Raw genomic sequence first — 17,795 nt, forward strand, 5'->3', positions numbered from 1 at the left:
CCCCTTAACTAGAGGATGCACTTCAACAACTCTGCTTAATAAGTCCCAACAGTCACAACCCTGCTTCCACCCAAATTTCTCCAGTCCTCCTTTGACCCCCATTTGCACTCTGAGTCCTACAATGCCTGACAGCATCAGGCTGCTCCTGCTGCCTGAAGCACTTCCTCAGCTGTGCCTAATTGCGTTGCTTGGTTCCCCAGTGCTGACATGATGAGAGAGAATTCCTTCCAGTTCACCTTCTCCATGCCCCTGGTGGCTCTGTAGACTTAGGGTTTTTTTACCCCTTCTGCTTCACTGTTTACAACTGCTTTTTCAGCTTGTTTTTACAGTTGTGATTGTAGCACAAAACCCTTCCTCTGTGTTTAACCCCTCCTCTTCCTCATCTCCCACTGCAGCTGGAACATCAGCTACAGTCACTGAACTCGGAGCAGCTGGAGACGCGCGTGCAGAACGAGAGGCTCCGGCACCTGAACGAAAACCTGCTGGAAGAGCTGGAGAAAAGCAAATGGGAGCTGGAGGCAGTGAAGGGACAATTACAGAAGCTCCAGAAAGAGGCTCAGATTGAGCAAGAGCAGAAGGACAGGTGGGAAAAAACAGGAAAGGCATGGTGTTCGTGTAAAGACATGGACAGAGAAAGAAAGGTTGGGCATGCAGTTAAAGAATAATTATCGCTAGTTAGGAGCCTTGGTTTCATTAGAAGATTGCTTGTTACTTTTTGGGGAAAAGAAGAAGCATTCCAATGGTCTTATGGGCCTAAATACAGTGTGATGTTAGTAACTCTTGCCTACCTTCTGTGAGAAATGAATATGAGTACAAAAATACAGATGTTCCTCAGCCTAAAGGAGGTTTCTCTATGTATTTTCCAGTTCACCATCCCCTCTATAATGTTCTCTTTAAAGATCTTCTAATCAATTCTGTTCCCATTTCTGGGTTAAATCTAATAATACCTATATAAAACACTGAGAGGTTTCAGATCTAGATGGCAGTGAGCATCCTTCCCATTTCCAGCAGCTGAGGTAGTGGAGAGGATGAGTTGCCTGCTCTTATGTTGGAGGAGAGCAGGAGAGCTCTGGTACAACCCAACCATCCAGAACAGTGCTGCTTCCTCTGAATTCTCCTAAGCATAAGGCATGCCTTTGTCTTTGAGAATAGCATGAGTGCCCCTGAGAGAGGAATGTTTGTATTTTCTCTGCCATTAATTTATTTCTCCTTATTTTAAAATACCTTTTGCCCAGGGATGTGTTTAGAGTCTCCAAGAACATGCAGAAAGAGAAACAAAGCCTCCTTCGGCAGCTGGAGCTCCTCAGGTGAGAACTGGTGAAGGCTGGAGGGAAATGCTTAGCTCTTATGCCTGTTAGAGGCAGAGGTTTCAGCACTGTGCTCACTTCTCCCATGGAAAGCTACAGGATTGTATTCAAGCAGTGTTTAGACTCTGCTTGTTTTTCTAGGTCCAGACAGAGTTGTGCAGTTTGGCCAGTTCTGGCTCATTACAAGGTTATGTTATTTCATGAGGTAATCCCTCCTCTGGAGGAATTTAGTCTTTCCTGCTGGCTAAGGCAACCATGTAGAGCCCATGACCTTGGCTGGGATACATGGAAATTCCAACATGTCCAGCTATAAACAACATCTTTATCTCTGTTCCCAAGCTCTCTTTCTGTTCTCACTTTCAAATGTTGGGCTTTACTTAATTTTTGACAACCATCTCATAGTGTCTTTCCTGTGTCTTCCTTTGAGCAGAGAAATGAACAAGAAACTTCGAGATGAGCGAGATGCCTTTGAAGCCAAGAAGCTGGTTAGTCTAAGAAAGAAAACCTTAATTCCCAACCACCCTCCTCTCATCTGCTGCTGTTGCTGTCACCGCTCGGGGGCCTGTCACTTCCACGGGGGACAATGACAAGAGCTCTCGGGGCCTGGTGTTGTGTTTAATAGAGACTTTGCAGAGCCTCTGTGTCCGTGCTGGAGGCAAGCTCTGCTGGTTGCTGCTGCCAGCTGCCTGGGTTTAACCCAGGGCACGTTGGCTGGGGACTGTCACACAGCCCTGTGCAGGGCTGCAGTGGGGGCTGCCTGCTGCACATGTGGCTCTGTGTGTTGTGCCAGGCACTGGGCGCATGCAAGGAGGGGAGAGAAGCTGGATGCATCCTGGAGCTGGGTGCTGAGGAAGAAGATGGATTCTCAGATGTGCTGCTGGCTGACTGGGTGGTACAGAAGGGTTTTGGAGTTTTTCTGACCTGCTGAGTTTGTAGCAGATGTTTTCAGAGGTTCCCCTGGGGAGCTCCCCATTCCTGTGAACTCTGCCGGGTGCAGCAGTGAGCCTTATGTCAGAGAACTAGGAGAAAACAGGATCTCCCTTGTCTGGAACTGTCAATCCCTGGCCTTTCCCAGGCACCAAGATAAGCACAGATATGTGCTCTATTTTTAATTCTTATTATTTTTTCATTATAAAGCTTTTGTGTTTGCAAATGTTGCTTGCACAGCTGCTCTGCCCTCTTGGACCCATCCTTGCCACCATGTCTTTGCCTGCTCTGGGATCTCTGCACTTGAAGGTCTGGAAGTAGGTGACTTGCAGGGAGGACAGTAATAGGGTGTGATAGGCTGCAAGAGCTTTTCTGACTGCTGTGTAAAGGACTCTGGAAGGAAACACAGGGATTGTGCCTGTATGGGAAACAAAATGCCCTGTTCAATCCAGAGGCTGGAGTTCTCCAGGTGGAGAGCTGTATAAAATAATGTCAGTAACAATTTTGGATAGAGGTGAGGTATGTGTGTTTCTAAAATCTGGAAGATTTTTTTCTTCAGTCTTCATTTTTAAAGCTGCTAACTACATGGATGTACACCAGAGCTTCCTGCTGCCTCTTGGAAAACTCAGCCACTCTGTAGCAGAGTCCAGTGCAAGCAGGCAAAGAAAATGGTTTCTTCTCCTCTTTCCGTGTGTTGTGCTTCATCAGCTTGTGGGTTCCCATGGGTGGGCAGGTGGCCTGAGGAGACCACAGCTCATGTCTGTACCTCTGTGTGTGCAAAGCTTGTCTGCTTCTCCTCTGTTCTCTTCTGCTCCCCTGCTAAGACCCGCTGCTGCGGCTGGACCCAAGAAGAGCCCAGCAGAGAGTCACAGCACAGAGGGGCTGCTTTCTCCCTTCTCCCAGCACTGGCAATAGGGAATGAGGCACAGGGTGAGCTCCAACCACCATTGCTTGTCTGGCAAGGCTGTGTCTTGCTGGGCAGTTGAAGCCTGTACTGGAATAAGGTTTTTTCCTTTGGCTGCTCTCGTTTCAGTCCACAGGGAAGCAGGGCTCCAAGGACTTGCAGAGATGCTGCTATCATCATATACCTGCAGAAGGTCTGCTCCCCAGCTGTCTCACAGTAAGGGGGAGAAAAATACTTCTCTGCAAAAGCAAAAAGGAGAGTCTAGCCTTCTAATGGGGATCCCTAGTGTGTGACACACTCTCTGCCAGAGACTATCTGTGATTTTACAGGCAAAAAAGAATCCTAAGGCCTTAATACCCTCTTTGAGTGCTGGGAAGAGTTATTTCTGTGAAATCAAGGTGTGGTGAACAGAGGTTCTTTCATAGCAAAGATTTTGAAGTGGTTGGTCAGAGGAGTTGGGCTGTATGTGGCTGATAGCAACCCAGTCACTGCTCCTTTGCTCTTCTCAGTTCCCAGCTTAATACCTTGCTCTTCATAAGAGTTTCTTGCCTTGCCAGGGTGAGCAGACCCTGGCCCCTGCACTGTGGGGCACTCTCCTGTCCCAGGCAAGAGAGGCTAGGTCACAGATAGGGATGTGTGGCTATTTCTGTCAATGTGCAAACCATGATGGGTATTTTTAAGACCCAGGGGTTGCAGATTCAGTTTCACACCCATGACCCATCTGGCTATGGAGTTATGCTTGTATGCTTTATGTTGACAGAGCAAATTTCATGTCTGTTCATCATGAAGAGTGTTTTGGTACTTTGACTACTTTTGACATGTATTTTTATTTCACTGGTAAACCAGAATCTTTCCCATCCAAAATGCTTGTACATGTGCTGTCATGGATTCCTTGTCATCATGTGTTACACAGCTGTGATGTCGCATCTGTCCCTTTATCATCCTGGTGAAAAGCCAAATGTTACACAAACCTGGCAGGCCAATAAAGCATGGCAGAACCAATGGTAAAACATGCCCCATTGTTCCTCCTTTCTTACCCAAGTCTGTGCTCTGCAGGCTGTTCCCTCTCCAGGTAAGGTGGTGGCAGGGCAGGTTGTATGGGAGTCCTTTTGCTCCACAGGTGACTTGAAGGTTGTAACTCAGCTCTGGTGGCCTGTAACACAATTTCCTCCTCCTGTGTGGCTAGAGGGGGGTGCCCTCGAGTGAAGCTGCTCAAACACTGAAAACTTCCCCTTCTGCCCCTGCTGGAGAACCCCTGGTTGTCTGTGCCACAGCCTCCCTGTATTGACTGGACTGTTGTTATGCACTTGGGGGTCATTTGCCTTGGGAAATTTGTGCTTCACCACTGGGAGCCTCTGAGTGCTGGATTGTTTCTGTGGCTGGAGGTTCTTTTGAACATCAGTTTCATATGTAAAAAATGTTTTGTTCTTTCCCTGCAAAGCTCCTAGCTGGGTCAAGCCCTCTGTGGAGTCTGGAGTGTCTCCCTTTGTTAGACTGCATTGCAGTAAAGGTGTTCTGGGACTTCTGACCAACAGAACAGCTTCCTCATTTTTTTGCCTTTTAAAATAAGCCTTCAATAAGGATTATTGAAGAAATAATCTTTGTAGTCCCCCAGGCTCTGGGAAGCATGAAGGAAGGCCTGTCCAGAGCTGCCTGCAGGTGTTTGGCCAGTTCAAAACTGCTGTGAGAGACAGATCTGGCAGACTGCAAACCCTTTTTCCTCCACCTTTCCCCCAGAAATAACCAGTAGGGACGTGTTAGAAATCTTCAGATTTGCAGACTGAATACCTTTCCCTTTCCCCTAGTGCCCATGTGATGGGCACCTTTCCATGCTGTCTCTCACTTCACATTTTGTGTGTGTGGCCAGAGCAGTGACTCTGCTGGGAATGGCAGTGCTGCTGTATGGGGGGAAGAGGGTTGGGAGAGAGGTTGTCCTGCTTTCTCCTTCTCTGAGGAGCTGGTAAATACTGGCTGTAGGAGGTGTTCATTCTGTGGTGAGTAGGAGGAATGCATCGGGAGGGATGTTGGTGTAAGGCAGAGCATGCACATCACCCTTTGTAGAGCTGTCTCCTTCCTTTCCTGAGCTATCTCCTTCCTTTCTTGTGGTTCGTGTGCAGCTCTAGGTGAGTACAGGTCAAGGAAGGGTACTAGTGTCTTCTGAGGAAAGGGCAATTGGTCTGCCCCACAAAACATCAGCATAAGAAAGAGGCAGGTGGGGAAAGAGAGATCCAGCTGTGAGACCAAGTGGAGAACAGGCCAGAAAATTAAAATTGTGGCTGGCTAGAGGAAGAATTCAGTTTGGGACATCATCATTTTGATGGATTTTCAAGTGAAGGAGAAAGCAGCAACAGTGATGGCTTCTTGCAGGAATTGAATTATTTGAACTGAGAAAAGCAAGCCCTGTGCTCACCTCTTTCAGCCTTCCAGTGGGGCACTACCACTGTGTGGGGCTGCCAGGGCTCCAGCCTTGCCTCCCCAAAGTGCTCTACAGAGGTGGGGAGAGGTTGAACTGGGGCTGTAATCACATTCTTCATTCCTTCTCTTTTCAACTTCCAGGTGCCTCAGAACAGAAATGCCCTGTTGAAGAAAGGGTCAGTGCTAGGCAGTTACCTGCTGGAGGACAAGCCTGTCAAACGGTTAGATGGGTGTCTGTGTCGTGTCCATGCTGTCAGTCCGTGCCCACTGCAGTACCCTGTCAGTCAAGCTGTGTCCTGGGGCTGGTTCTGCCACCTTGGTGCTGGCTGGTTGTGGGAGTGTGGTGGGGTGCAGCTTTTCTGTGGCTTTAGCTGTCTCTTGGCATCAGGTAGTGTTAGCTCAGCATGAAGCTGAGGATACTGTTCACTAATTTCCACAGGGAGCTGGCCCTGCTGCTGCTTATGCCTGCAGCAACAGGGGAGTAAATCTAAATATCACCAGGAGGTCTGGGACTGTTAATGGGATGATGGGAGTCACAAAGGCTGCCTGTTTCTGAGTCAGACAGCTCTGTTGAAATGACTGGATCAACTCCCAAGTGTGCCAGTTTGTCCTCAGGCACAAATCCGCTGGTGCCTCGTGCCAGAGTCCCTATCTCTGGGGCATGGGAGAGGGCAAATATTGCACAAGGGTTGGGTTCTTTCTGGCAGCCGAAAGCCTCAAGGAGAGGGCCTGGCTCCAGGTGGCTTCATCCTGCTCATCTCCCTCTACACCTATGCAGATGCTCACCTGGCACACCAGGCCTCCCTTCAGCCAGGGCAGCAACTCATCTGTGTGACCAAGGCCTTTTCTTTTTTTCCCCACTCTACATGCAGAATATACAATAACCTGGTTTGGAGCTGGATCTTGCCTGCAACTTCTGGCCCCAGACAAGTTTCAGGCAGCACATTGCCCTGTTTCTTACCAGGTCTCTGCAGAAAGTTCCATTGCTGCCCAGTTTCTCCTGGTGCCAGCCAGAGGTGCAGATCTAGGCTCAGTTTCTTCCAGCTTCAACTCACCCTTAATGCTTGCAATTCTGGTAGTGGCATTTAAGGATTTAGCTCAAGGCTCCTTGGCTCATGGACTTATGGAAAACCAGGTAGACCCTGGAGAGGGCTGATTCTTGAGCTGAGGGTAGGAAGTTGCCTGGTGAGGTCTGAGGCAGAGCTCCTTCCTGGTTGTGTGATTGCCACATTCTGTCCATTGAATTGGATAACCAAGTTCTCCCATCTTCCTCCCCAATTATTTCTTGCAAAGATCCTTCTAGCTGCTACTGGAATAAAATTCTGGAAAGGCTTAACAGCTGGAGAAGTTTGGCAATGAAGGTGATGGGAGAAGGGGAGTACTTGTTTGCCTCATTTCTGTCCCAGTTCTGTGTCACACCACATTGCTTGAGAAACATGAAAAGAAATCCATTAGATCTGAGGACATTGTTCAGAGTTTTGTTTTTGTCCCTTTGCTCCCACCAAAGAGGGTCTTGAGACCACTCATTGTGTGATTTTGCCAGCCCTGGAAGATGGGCACAATTCCCCAGAGCCTGAGACTGTGTCCATTTTCAAGAGGGAGGAGTTCCAGCTGGCCTGGCTCTGGACTGGCATTTGGTGGCATTTGTCCAGGGAGGGCAACCACGAATGTGAGCTTCCTTTCATAGAAAAAAGTGTAGGCATGGCAGCATGTGGATTTTGCAACCTAGATGAAGTTGCTGGAGTGAGAAAGAAGAATTGTCTGGATTCCTGCACTGACAGAAAGAGGAAGGTTGCAGACGAGATGGGATGTCCTGCCTCTGAAGAGACTGACTGTAGTACACTCTGGTCACTCTAATTTCCTTCCAAATGCAGTCTGCTGGACAGTGAAAGCAATGGAGACATCAGTGGTAGATAAATATCTTCAGCTTAATTCTAGGTCTTCTCATTCCTTGCCTAGTTCTTTAACCATAGAAAACCAGTGATGCTGCCTTGCTCCTCAGCAGTGATTCCAGGACTTTCAATTGGTTATTTTAGGTGTTCTTTGGAAGGTTGTTCCTCCAACTACCACATCAGCTCTACCCCCAGTGCATCAGCCTGTTCTTGTGTGGGCACAGTCTGTTGTCATTTCTTTTCATATGGTATTTAGTAAAAAAAATACAGGGCTAATTATTGCTTCTTCTTTTTTTTTTTTTTTCCCCAAAAAAAAGGGCTTTTGTTTTGTATGTTTTGCCTCCTTTTTTCACTACTGGGGAAAGTGGTAGGCAAAGAATTCTTGAAAAACCCAAAGTGGCAATTTTTATTAAAATTAATTAAGTATTTGTCAGCACATGAGAGTACAGCACAGCTCTGGTGAGCTCTGTCTCTCTTTCCCTTCCCAGGGGAGCCACTGATGCTTTGGTCACAGGGAGTGCGGGGAGTGAATATAAAGAGTTCCTTTGAGAGCTTCATGTACACTAATTGGATTGCATTGGTTGGTTGGGGATTTGCAACCTCCTCCTTTCCCTGTGTCCTCCCCCCCTCCACCCTATCTGTGCTGCCTGTGGACGTCAATGCAGACAACTGGCCTCTGCGGACCTTCCCTCCGCCCTCCCAGAGGACGTGGCAGTGGAAGAACCCAACAGAAAGAACTGTAAATACTTCCCAGGCAATGGGATTTGGATGAAGACAGGAGAAGGAGGCAGCACAAACTTTGGAGAGAACAGCAGAGATGAGGAGAGATGGCCCTTGGCAGCAGATCCTGAGTGGTTTAAGATGACTTTGAAGGGTGATTCTGAGTGCAGAAAAGATGCAGATGGCCTAGATGCTGCTCCACTGCCTCCTCGAGCCCAGCCTGTTGGCACTGAAACCAGGGTGAGTGCAGTTACCTCTGGGGATATTCCTCAGGTACCTGCTAGGGTTGGTGTCTGACTCTCTTCCCATCAAACTCCAGCTCCACAGTGCAGGGGTCTAATCCCTGAATTAAAGCACTGCCTGCAGCTGAGCTCTTCAACACCTCATGCCTTTTTCCATTGTAGCTCCAAGCTCTGGAAGCAGCCAGCTGTTCCCCAGACCGCATCTTTAAAGTGGTGTTTGTGGGGAATTCTGGTGTTGGGAAGAGTTCCTTCATCCACCGCTTCTGCTATGACAGGTTCTTGGCAGAGCTCAATGCAACCATTGGTAAGTAATAGGGTGCCTGCCTCATCTGGATAAGGAGGGTGGGAAAGGCAGCCTGGGAAAATGCTTTTTTGCCTATATTATAGCCCAGCTAGAGAGTAAAGATGGTCCCTCTCCCAGTATTGAATCAATCTTGCAATTTCCCTGAACTAAATGGAGTTTGTCTGGCTATTGTAATGGCAAGCTGCTCTCTCCCCATCCTACCTCTTAATCATTGTCACCTTCCTGACAGGTATTGATTACCAGGTGAAGAGTCTAATGGTGGATAACACCCAGGTTGCCTTACAGCTGTGGGATACAGCTGGACAAGAGAGGTAAGTGATTTCTGCTGGAGGAAAGGGAAAGAGTGCATGCAGCTGGTTTCTGTTCTTAGGAAAACTATCAGCTTCAGAAGGATCAGACAGGTCATGACAGCTATTCCAGTGCTGAACCTGCAGCAAAGGTCTGTTCCAGAGATTTCTAGAAGCTGTAACTGTGAAACAGGGCTTGGGGAGATCACTCTGAGGGCTGACAGAAAAGTAGTTTTCTGTGTGTCTGACCTGCATGCTTGTGGCTCCAAGCAATCCGTCCATAGATGTATGTCATGGGGTTCAAAGGGTGGAAAGGACTGTGAACCTTTCCAGATCTGATTTGGCTGTCAAAACTAGTTGAATTAGCATGACCTGTGGGGAAGATGATTTGAACTACCCTGCTGGACTCTTTCAGTGAGGCTATTGGCCCCTTTCGCTGTCCCTTCTGCTGATAGACTTGTGGAAGTGATAATCCTTGGTAGAGGGGTTGTGCAGCATTCTGTGACAGTGAACACTTGCTCCCCATTTGAAGCCCTCTAGTTTTAAAAGCATGGGATATCACTAGATGTTACCAGCAGTATGGTGAGGACAAGAGTAGGAGAGGACACATTTGACCCTTATCTGCTACTAGAGATCAAGGCCCATCACTGGCTCCATGTAAATTACATTTTATGTAGGATATAATTCAAAGCTTAAGATAAGAAGCTATTTCAAGAGGACCATGAACCTCAAGGGCCTGACAAAAATAAGCACTGGGTGTTTTGAGCTAAATATGTTATGGGGGCAGGCCTTCAGGGGACAGCCAAGGTCATGGGAATATTCTAATCCTAAACTGTGCCAATGATGCTGTCTGTCTCAGGCAGCTAGACTGTGCAGAGCTGGTGGGAATGTACTAAGTAGGAGTATCTATTGAAAAGCAACTCTCTCTTCCAAAATTAGGCTTCATGCTGAAGAAATAGTTATTTCTGAGGGGACTCCTGTGGTTATTTTGATGCTGAAACTGAGCAGTAAGGGGAGTTGCTATGACATAAAATGTGACATTTTATTGAGGTCAGATTGCAGCAGAGGCCAAATTCAAGGTATTGTCTTTGTGGAAGGACCTTTACCATAGGACCCTGCAGCACTAGCAGGTCTTAGATGTGTACCCACGAGAGAAAGCTTGGCTCAGTGCTGATACCAAATAGGAGACCTGGAAAGAAGAAAAAGCTTTTTCTTCTTCTATAGGAATATTACTTCTAAATAGAAGTATTCAACTGTAAATATCTAAGGAAGAGATGGAAGAACTCCTTGGAGCATGCAAGGAGAACTCCTTGGTGACTTCCCTGAGACTTATGCATGCTACGTTTGATGGTTCTTCTGGAGCATCTTGCCTGGCTGGCAGTTCCAGAGGTGCACCTTGATCGCCAAAGATAGTCTGTGCTTTCTCGGTTGGGTAGGTGCCAGAATATTGTAGCAAGAAAGAACACGCTCCAGGCAACTATCTGAAGAGTACAGGAGGGTAACAGCTGTAGGTTTTCTTGGCTTGTAAGAGTAGAGTCTGTTGTCCTGTGCAGGGCTGAAATACACAGCTCTCTGGTGAGATCTCAGGACTTTTGCTACATTTATTATTTCCCAAATTACATTGTTAATTCCAGCAGTTTGCAATCATTGTGGTTATATCATGGCTCTGTCACAAAGTGCTTACAGATTCCAAGGTTTGGGTTTGTTGTTTTGGTTGCTTGGTTTGGTTTTTTTTGTTTGGTTTGCTTTGATTGGAATTTATTCACAAAATATCAGCCTGTGGTTTTAAATGGCACAGACAACAAAAAGTAGATGCTGGCAGAATTTTTTCCTGGAACTTGTGTCTAGCTCCTGATTTTTTTATGTGTAATGCCATTGGTTTATAGATTCAATAGTGGAAACAGACTGTACTGATGCTGAGTTCTTAATTGCTGTTTTGGCAGCCCTGGGGCAGGCATTACGCATGCCTAGTTTGTTCTGTGGTGCAGCTTAGTCTGCAGATTCTTCCAGAGTATAGAGAAAAATCATGTTTTCTCCATCAGTTTCCCTTTTAATAGGAAATTACTTTTTCCTGTCCCACCCAAACAGATTCATCTGCTTCTTTCTTCCTGACCTGCAAAGGTCTTCCTTCTTGCTTTCTCAGCACTGTGCATTGGCAAGATTCCCACTTACCCATGGCTGCCTGGCCTGTCTCAAAGTGCAGGGATGTGCCACCTGTGTGTCGACAGCAGCCCTGAGGGACACATCGCACACAGGTGCTGCCAGGCCCTGCAGAGAGCCTGCACTGACAGACAGACAGACAGTCCCAGCCGTGGTTCTGAGGGTGCCTTTGGTCTGTGTGGGCGCAGGTTCCGCAGCGTCACCAAGCAGTACTTCCGGAAGGCGGACGGGATCCTGGTCATGTACGACATCACGGCCGAGTGCTCCTTCGTGGCCGTGAGGAACTGGATGAGCAGCGTCCAGGTGAGAGCGGGACCCGGCCTCCAGTGCTGCTGCTGCTGCTCCCTTGCTCCCACACTGCCTGGAAGGGACGTTTTTCAGTGGCCCAGGAAGTCCTGTTGACCTTGTGAAGCTGAGTTATCAAAGCAGATGCCTGTGCTGGTCAGTTTGGAACCAGAGGCTTTCTGTGGAAGGTGACAAAGGCAGTGGTAGACCATTAAATCAGGGAGGGCTGTTTCTGTGGCAGAATGTGATGGGACCTCCCAAAACAGTTGTGTGGGTTTGTAAGCAGCCCATGCGCACTGGCTACATCTACTAAATGTGGTCACATCCCACCTGTGCTCAGGCAGGGAGATCTCATGGTGTCTGGCCTATGCACAGGAAAAGGAAGTGGTTCTTTTTATTTCATTTTTTAATTTAAAATTTGGTAACAATGTATTAATACTGCTGGGTTTTCCCCTGTTTTTTGTTTCCAAACACTCACTAAAAGCATTTATCTGTGGTTTATATCTTCTTGGGGACACAAAAATACCTCTCTTTAAAATTTAAATTAGTTTTGTGTAGATGATCAAGAGGTGAAGGCAAATTTTCAAGGGTGGTTTTGTTTTGATTGTGCTGAGTCTCAAAAAACCCAGATCCCAGTGGAAGGAGTAAGTACAGGTTGGAGGATTCAAGCACTGTTAATTTCCACAAGCCTGCTGGGGAAAAAAAACAAACAGCCACTTATATGTCTTTGGACTCTAAAAGATCGAATGTTAAGATCTTCAAAACTACCTATCCTCTGAAAATCAGGTTCCTTTCAGGAGGAACTTTAAACTGAGTGTACAGAAAATCAAACCATGTGTAATCTGTATATTTTAATCTGTCTTCTTTTCCTCTCCCCATCTGTGTATTTATTTTTTTTTGAAGCTGTTCAGGTTTTGTGTGCCATGCAGAGCACTTGAATGTGGAAATAACTTTGAGTCTTGTTCTTACTCTGACCATGCTCTAGTGAGCCAGGGGAACTGTAGAGAGTTTGACCAGAGGTAAGGGGCTCCAGGAATTGCCTAGGAATAACAGTCCCTACAGAGACAGCTTACAAGGGATGAAGGTTGCTTAACTTGTTTGGCCAGTGGATTTTCAGCAAGGGATCATTGAGTTTAGGACAGCACATCAGACACTGTACTGCACATACAAAAAATACTGAGCTTATTTAGAAGATCTGGCAGATCACAAATTCCAAAATGCCTATGGGGCAAGCTGCTTTTCTTTAGGCATCTTGTTTTCCTGAGAGGCACTTATGTCCTGTCTCTCCTCTGTCACTGTCCCAGCTCATACCAAACATTTGGAATGTTACCCTAGTTCAAGCTTCCCTTCACAAATCCCTGGGGCTATTGAAGGAATTACCCTTTAATGGGCCTGATCCTGCTGCCACTGAAGGTCTTGTTTGCTTGGGCTGGAAGGATCTGCTCTGAGTGGCTGAGTCTTTAGGGGTCTTTATTTCTTTTGCAGGAAGGAATAGAGGATGGAGCTGTGGTGTTTCTGCTTGGAAATAAATTGGATGCTGTGCAGAGAGAGACCCGGAAGGTGCCCAAGGTGGAGGGGGAAAGGCTGGCAAAGGTGTGACTCAGTGCTCTGCTGTTTGACTTGCTCTGCAGCCACCCTCCAGCTGTGAGCAGGGCAGTCCGGCTGCCAGAAAGCCCTTCTTGGAGCCCTTTTCCAGTATGGTACCTTCCCTCTCCCTCCCACTCCCTGTTCCCTGTTTCTCCAATGTGGACAGGTCCCTCTGGTCCAAGGGAGGATGAGGTGGTGGCCCTTGAGCAGGCTCACTCTTGGGGCTTGATGCCTCATTATAGTGTTTTTGAGGGGAACATGCATGGCTGATTTCCCATTTGAGGGCTCCCTAATGCATCATCCTGCCTCTTTCCTCACTCCCTTGTCTGCCTGCCTGCTGGCACTTGGCCCCTGGGCTGGGGGAGATAGGGTTTCAAAAGCTTCCTGCCTTCTGGACTCGCAAAAAAAGGTAAGGGAATCAAACTACCCTGGACAGATGTTTTCTCTTCCCAAACAACTCTCCCAGTGCTCCCTTCTGGACACTCTGACTTGGCCCCCGATGCTGAAAAAGCATTTCCTCCTCCTGGGTGGGTGAGCAGGATGTGCACCCAGCAGGGTAGCAGCCACTCTCCTGGCTCCATCCAGTGGCTCTTGGCAGGGTTCCTGGGGACGAGGGTGGGCCAGCTCCCAAGGCTGTGGGTGAGTGGTGATTGGGGAGAGCTGGCAGTCACTGTGGGTGCTTGCTGTGCTCTCTGGCAGGAGTACAAGGCTGTGTTCTACGAGTGCAGTGCCATGACTGGCTACAACATCATGGAGCCCATGCTGCACATGGCCAGGTCAGTGAACACGAGCTGTCACCCTGGGACACTTCCCCAGCTGGAGGTGACTGCTGTGGGCTCCCCCGGGGAATGGGCAAGGAGAGGGGGGTGTGAGAGACTGACTTTCTGTCACATCCCAAAAGAGACCTGACTCCAGGTCCTTGTCTTTTGTGCCTGGAGAGCACCAAGTGTAGACTGGACTCTGCACAAAAAACTTCATCTGGTAGAACTGGCTGTTGCAAGATTAGGAGTTCAATTTGAATATTTCATCACAAAAACCTTGAATACTGTCCCAGATTTTAAGCTGGTGTTTTCAGTTTGAAGTCTTCAAGCAGCTCTAAGGGTTCTTTCTCCCCTATCTTAATAAGCACAGTACAGACTGAGCTATTTTAGTGGCAATCATTTTAAAAGGAGGTAAGATACCATCCAGCTGAAAGAAATTTGCTCTAAAATTTTTAGTTTAAAAAGGTAGTTTTTGGAAAAAAAGTATTTCAAATCTTGCAAGAAAACTATCCTTTTCTTTTCTTTTATCTCTTCACATCCTCCTGCATCCTATGTGTTAAAGCCACAGCAGGACTTAGCTGTTCATTAACTGGATGGATTTACTTATCAGCTAGGTGAATCACATCTCCCATAGCACGTGCCTTCAGCAGGCTTTATTACCATGGTGCTGCCCAAGATGGCCCAGACAGGTGGAGCAAACAACCCAGGATTCTGACAGCAACAGGGGATCTTGGGAATAAGGCACAGACCACTCACAGTGGGGCTCAGATTACTAAACCATGATACCCCCTCTTGTATGTGCCCAGTTTATTTCCCCGTTCCCTAGAAATTCATGCTCATTCTCTGTGTGTGATTTATCTAGCCCAGCTTCCACAGAAGTTCAGTCTTTGGGCCTGTCACTTCTTGCAATCCTAAATGTAAATCCTAGGTGGCTGGTGGAGAGCAAAGGGCAGAGGCAAATGCCTTGGCAGGAAGAGCTCAGTAACCAGGTTGTGTTCTTGATCCGTGCTGTTCTTTCCAGGTTGCTGACAGCACAAGAAGACAGGCAGAGGGAGAATGCCCTGCAGCTGGAGGATATCAGCAGGAGGAAAGGGTGCTGCACATAAAGCACACCAATGTGTCAGCAAGAGACATGTGCCAATGCTGTATCATGAAGCTGGAGGTTCCTTTCAAGCAAGCTGAATTTGATGGTATCAGCTCTCTAGAGGCTTGGGATGGTATCAGCTTTTCCCAGTCTGTGAATTTTGAGGCATAATCAGGGCAAAATGTGCATATTATCTGCACTGTTCTGCTTCCCAAGTCTGCATGCAGCCCTGGTCTCTAGAGGCCTCTGCTTCTTTGGGGGAATTTGGCTGGTGTTAGCTAGCAGCACAGACTGGGCCTTCGGTCTGGAGAGGTTGGTTCCCTGTAAAGGGATGAACACTTGTTCCTGTTATTTCTGGCAAAGAAGTGGCCTAGCAACAGAGAGCAGAGGACACAGTGGGTCTTTATTAAATAGAATTTCCATGTAATAGAGAAAGATATTATTTTAAATTTGGGCTAGCTCTAAGAAGTGATCCATCTGTCTCAGAGGGAAGCATCTCCTCTTGGTTCTGCAGTGGCAGCGCTCAGCTGAGAGCCTGTTGTGGTGAGAACACTTCCACCCCTTCCCGCAAGATCTGGATTGGGCCCTGGATTTACTGCAGCATTTGGCTGGACTTGTCAATATTGTAGTTAACAGATGCCATATGTGGTCTGATAGGATGAGTCATCCCACTGGCTTTCATTGCTTTGTCACCCTTATGGACCTTTTCACTGTCCTGTTGTATGTTTACAGAACACAGAGCTGCAGCCCTGGGACCCACAGGCGCTGGCATGTGCTGCTGATTCATGGCCCCTTGCAGGAGCTGTCTGTGCAAACCAGGGGAGCCATATAGAGCCTGTTTTAAGGCTGAATGCTGCCTGTTTCCTCCTATTCTCTTATCCTTTCCTGAAGAATCTCCAGCAACTTGGAACTGCCTTACCCTGAAAGATCCCACCAGAGTGCTTTCAAATGCTCCTGGATGGAAGCACAAGGCAGCTGGCTGTGTGAAATGTACCTTTTCTCTTACAGGGACCTCAAGCAACAGCCTCAGTTGACTGGTGAAGGGCCTGAGAAAGAGCCAGACTGAATCTGTTCCAATTGGGAAGGGGCCTTTTTGTCACTAAGGGGCGGGGCATAGCGGGGCAGAGGTAGAAACTGTCCCCAGAAGTGCTCCTGTCACCAAAGCTGCCGTGGTGCCTGGGCATGGAGCTTCTGGGGTGTGATGCTTTCTGGTTTGCAGCTCAGCAGCTCTCAAAGCCTTGGGATTAACTGAGATTTTTGTTAGTGCCCTTTCCCCTTTTGTCTCCAAGGCTGTTTCTGTATGTGACTCTGACATTGTAGGCACAAGATGTGATGCTGCAGCTGTGACACAGCCCCCAAACCTTGTGGCATAAGCAAGGCCTGTACTTGTCCATGGTCTTTCCTCTCTTGGGATGAGGCGGTTATTCTCAATGTCTGTTTATTGCACAAATTTTGCTGGGAATGTCCCAGGCAGGAAAAGTGCTCTGAGTCACCTACAGACATCAGCATTACAAAGAATTTCCATGGCACCTCCTAGTGCCCTTCTGATAGAAAACAGGAAGTTTTTCTCTGGAAGAGCAGGATTTCTGAGTAAAAAGAAGAGCTAAAAGTAGTGAGATCCTGCTCAGTCCTTACTCTTGGCTGGCTGTGGCTCACAGTGTTTAACTGTTCTAATGCCTTCCAGAGACTGGGAATCAGAAAGCTACAAGAGGCCCTGAAGGAACCAGGGTAGCTGGTGAGGAGTCTGGAGTAAGACCTACAGTGCTGCCAGGGGAACCGCTCATGTTTGCAAGAAGCAATTTTTGGGAAGGGGAATCCAAGCTAAGGTGTTCTGAACCTGTGCCTCCCACACCCTGTACACAACACACCCCAGACAAAGGTGTGAAACACAAACATGGGCCAGTTCTGTGTATTACCTTTATCAGTGCTGTCATACTGCAAAGGCAAGAACCAGCAGGTTCTTTCAATGTACAACCTTAAGTATGTTTTCTTAGTGTGCAAACAGTACCGGCAATAAAGAAATGCTGTCTTACAAGTGGTTGTGTTGAGAGATGTTTTACAGGTGCTGCAGGAGTTGAGCCTCCTATCTTCAATCACTGATCCTAGTGTGACCTTCCCTTCTCACTGCTCAGCAAGTGGTCTGTCCCCCATGGTAGTACACAGGGGGTCTTACAAGCAGGGAGAGAGTTAACCAGGAACCCATGTCTTGGGGGCAGCTCAGGAGAAATTAATCTCCAGTCTTTTTTTACCTCCTTTAAGCAGCCAGAGCCTGTCCAGCTGATTAGGGAAGGCAGAGCACAGAGGAAAAACAGGAAAGATACTTCCTCAGTGTCTGGAGGTATAGTGCTTTCAGACAGGGATGGGTTCTCACCTTGTTACCTGTATCCATAGAACTAAACCTTTATTTTATTAATGTCCCATGCATCCTTTTCACTAGAGTTAAGAATTTGGTTGCCTTTAATCCTTGTGCCCTGGCATGGCTCCAGCTGGATGTCCATGCATTACAGAACTAATCACTCTGCAGTTTTGACAAAACAAATTATTACTCATTTCCCCTGCTATAAACTGATAGCACAAGAAGTTCCTAGTAACATATATTTTTTGTAAGCGGGAAAGGGTGGATTTTTGTTTCAAGGATGACAAAGTGGCACAGAATTTGAGTAGGCTGAGCTTGGACAACAGTAAGCAGCAGGGTTGGGGTTTATTACTGGAAGGTCTTTTGTTGTCTCTCAGCACAATCAAGTGTCCTCTTGCAAGACCTGGGGTATCTTGCTAGTTTTTAAACCTGTCTGTTATCAGATCTAAATGAGACCAGAATTTCCAAAAAGTTCTTCATTTTACTACATCCCCCTTTTTTTATCAGAATCTCTCCTGCCTCTAAATGGAAGCTCTGGGAGCAGCCACCCTTTGTAAGTGACTG

At 47.4% G+C, this 17,795-nt stretch overlaps 1 protein-coding gene across 5 annotated transcripts in view; it reads left to right on the forward strand.

Annotated features, from left to right (window-relative positions):
* Positions 1-16,896, forward strand: part of CRACR2B (calcium release activated channel regulator 2B) — a 46,112-nt gene extending 29,216 nt beyond the window's left edge. For all 5 annotated transcript variants that reach the window (XM_064714656.1, XM_064714653.1, XM_064714657.1 and 2 more), the window contains 11 exons: positions 396-583; positions 1,236-1,307; positions 1,738-1,792; positions 5,695-5,774; positions 8,111-8,405; positions 8,570-8,711; positions 8,941-9,022; positions 11,347-11,461; positions 12,929-13,036; positions 13,730-13,806; positions 14,813-16,896. In XM_064714656.1, the coding sequence (XP_064570726.1) occupies positions 396-583; positions 1,236-1,307; positions 1,738-1,792; positions 5,695-5,774; positions 8,111-8,405; positions 8,570-8,711; positions 8,941-9,022; positions 11,347-11,461; positions 12,929-13,036; positions 13,730-13,806; positions 14,813-14,897 (1,299 nt within the window). In that variant the 3' untranslated portion in view covers positions 14,898-16,896. The remainder of the gene's footprint in view (positions 1-395; positions 584-1,235; positions 1,308-1,737; positions 1,793-5,694; positions 5,775-8,110; positions 8,406-8,569; positions 8,712-8,940; positions 9,023-11,346; positions 11,462-12,928; positions 13,037-13,729; positions 13,807-14,812) is intronic.
* Positions 16,897-17,795: the final 899 nt, after the last annotated feature.

Source organism: Zonotrichia leucophrys, chromosome 5 (assembly GCF_028769735.1).
Source record: "Zonotrichia leucophrys gambelii isolate GWCS_2022_RI chromosome 5, RI_Zleu_2.0, whole genome shotgun sequence".
Taxonomy (NCBI): Eukaryota; Metazoa; Chordata; class Aves; order Passeriformes; family Passerellidae; genus Zonotrichia; species Zonotrichia leucophrys.